We start from the raw sequence: 2,500 nt of genomic DNA, 5'->3' as shown, positions 1-2,500 counted from the left end.
AAATATCCTTTTGGGCTTCCATCGCTTTGTTGCTGTTTGTTGATCGCCATTTTGGATAATCAGTCGTGCTTGAACGAATTCGAACAAAAAAAGTGCGTCGTCGTGTGCGTCTCGTCGTCTCTTGTGCACACAACAACATATAAGAAGAAATTTATATATACTAATATTATACATAAGCTTAGAAATACCCAATTCTGATTGGCTGAGAACAGTGCTGCTTTTTGCGAACACAGTGCAAAAAAGAGTTGATTCAGTGCAATTTTCTGACAGAATTCTCACTTTTCCATTGGTCAATAAGCAAGCAGTCAGAGATTGCCACTCAAATGCGAGCCCTGAATGGCGCAATTTTTCCCTGATTGCGCGATACGTTGCTTCTGTTTAACTATCTCGAATTTGTTCATATATATTATTAATAAGTAATGACACGTTTTTTCTCGTGCAATTTGGAGCAAATAAGCAGAAGTAAATTTTTTCAAAGACTAAAAAATCGCACTCGCCCTAAGAGCTTGTGCAATTTTCTTCGCCTTTGAAAACGATTACTACATTGTAGTTCTTATTTGCTCCAAATAACACTCAAAATCATGAGATTACCTACACTTATCATATACTAATATCTCACAATTCGATTCCACTTCAACTTACCTGTTGTCGTGTAAACTCTTCATGGAAGTCATAAACAGACCAGCCGCTAAGTTCAGTTTCCCTTAGTAGAACTCTGAAGAAAAAGTACATCCACTCGAACATCAAAAAATAGAGTAATGTTACCTAACAGCTATGTATACTACTGCAATGGAATTTTCAAAGCGTAAAAGTGTGGATAACCCACTGACGGTAATGACAGTTACCAACAGCTAACTTTCCCCGCAAAGTAACTGGAGTTTCCTTTTCAGTATATGAAAACAAATTAATATCAGGACCAAGTTAATTGAAGCATACTAGGAAAGGCTAAATTATCAAAGCTTTGAAGAACTCTGCCAGAATGAAATATTTGTTTGAAAAATCAATTTCAAGAGCTAACATCATATTCATATGTTATCTGTTACAGACTGATGCATATGTTTCTGGCAAGTAATGAGGTGATCTAAGCCTTTAGTACCCTAGAGAAAGTTAATTATACTGGTATTCACAGAAAACGTGAGATGAGTCTACATACTTTACAAAGTGCACTGATGGTGGATTATCAACAGCATTCAGGGCAAGATATTCCAGCCTCTGATAAAACACACTTATGTAAAAATTTAAAAACCTGAAATGAGAAAAAAATAAATGATAACACAGCTTCTTTCTTTCAGGAAATCATGTACTACTGCTGCTGCTGCTGCTACTAATACTACTACTACAGTCAAGCCCTGTTGGATGGCGTTAACACGGATGGGTGATTGTCTGGCAATACCAAACGTCTCGTCAATGACAAAACAGGAATCGAACACAGCTCAAATACTGGATAACCAGAGAGCCTAGACAGTGAGTAGTGGGATATCAAATTTTGAAAAGAGATAGGAGACTGCAGGTACCTAGAACTTTAGATACTAACATCGAGGCAGCAAAGTCACTTGTCTTGAGCTTCTCAGTGGCATTACTGCCTCCTCCTCCACTGCCAATTGCGGTTGCCAGTATTCCTGCACCTAGCACCCCTGATGTGCCCTGAGGAACAAGGGTGGGGCCATCAGACCCATGTGAACTGACACCTGCCACACTACTGCCACTACTACTACTCCGAGAAAGAATTCTGAAGCTACTACAACTGCTTTGACGAGTGTTGTCATCCACAGGATCATTCGCAGGTGGCATTATATGTAGATGGTCGCTTGACTGGGGCTGGCTTAATGGTTGCTTCCCTGATGATTGAAAAATTACAATTTCACATCTGGGTTAATGTTTAGGTCTTCATCTTTCACCCAAGCAGTACAGCTTTAAAGTTATTATGATCATAAGGTGATCAGTTAAAGTAAATGTAAATGATGTCATGAAACTTTAAACTAATCTTGTAAATTTACAGTTGGTGAATTACCCTTATTATTACATACAGGGCAAAATTACTGAATGCTGGTTGGCTGAGAGGGAGGACATTTTTTGTTAATCACGAGAGCACTTTTGGTAATCAAGAGGGCATGATTACTTGATACTGAGTGGTTACCAGTTGCTTATCCAGAGCTTCTTCCAGATTCTGACTCTGACTTAACTGCTATTTGTCCACATCTGCTATCTGTTGACAGCAAGGATTTATTGAATTGAACTTTAACTGCATGAAAGAATGTTAAGTTGATTTGTCACAGCACTGAATGAGCATCCCTCAATAATTTTGCCCTTTATGTGATAAACATGTAATCATAATGTGCACTAATTTCACTTGGATTTTCAAAGTTTTCAAATTTCCCTTGTCGTGAATTTTGTGAAAACTTTGAAAATACACATGAAATTAATCCTTAAAAAAATTGCCCTTGGGCCCATGCGATTACATATACTAACAATAACATTGTATCACTCAGTTTCTCCTCAA

The 2,500-nt window shown here is 37.9% G+C and overlaps 1 protein-coding gene across 1 annotated transcript in view; it reads right to left on the bottom strand.

The window, feature by feature from the left end:
- LOC137969374 (uncharacterized) overlaps positions 1-2,500 on the bottom strand; it is a 54,750-nt gene that overhangs the window by 25,082 nt on the left and 27,168 nt on the right. Inside the window, exons 9-11 of the mRNA XM_068815582.1 lie at positions 1,535-1,838; positions 1,154-1,246; positions 643-715 (exon numbers count right to left, since the gene is read on the bottom strand). Of these exons, the coding sequence (XP_068671683.1) occupies positions 643-715; positions 1,154-1,246; positions 1,535-1,838 (470 nt within the window). The remainder of the gene's footprint in view (positions 1-642; positions 716-1,153; positions 1,247-1,534; positions 1,839-2,500) is intronic.

This window comes from Montipora foliosa, chromosome 9 (assembly GCF_036669935.1).
Source record: "Montipora foliosa isolate CH-2021 chromosome 9, ASM3666993v2, whole genome shotgun sequence".
NCBI lineage: Eukaryota > Metazoa > Cnidaria > Anthozoa > Scleractinia > Acroporidae > Montipora > Montipora foliosa.
This window is presented reverse-complemented; position numbering and strand designations above follow the sequence as displayed.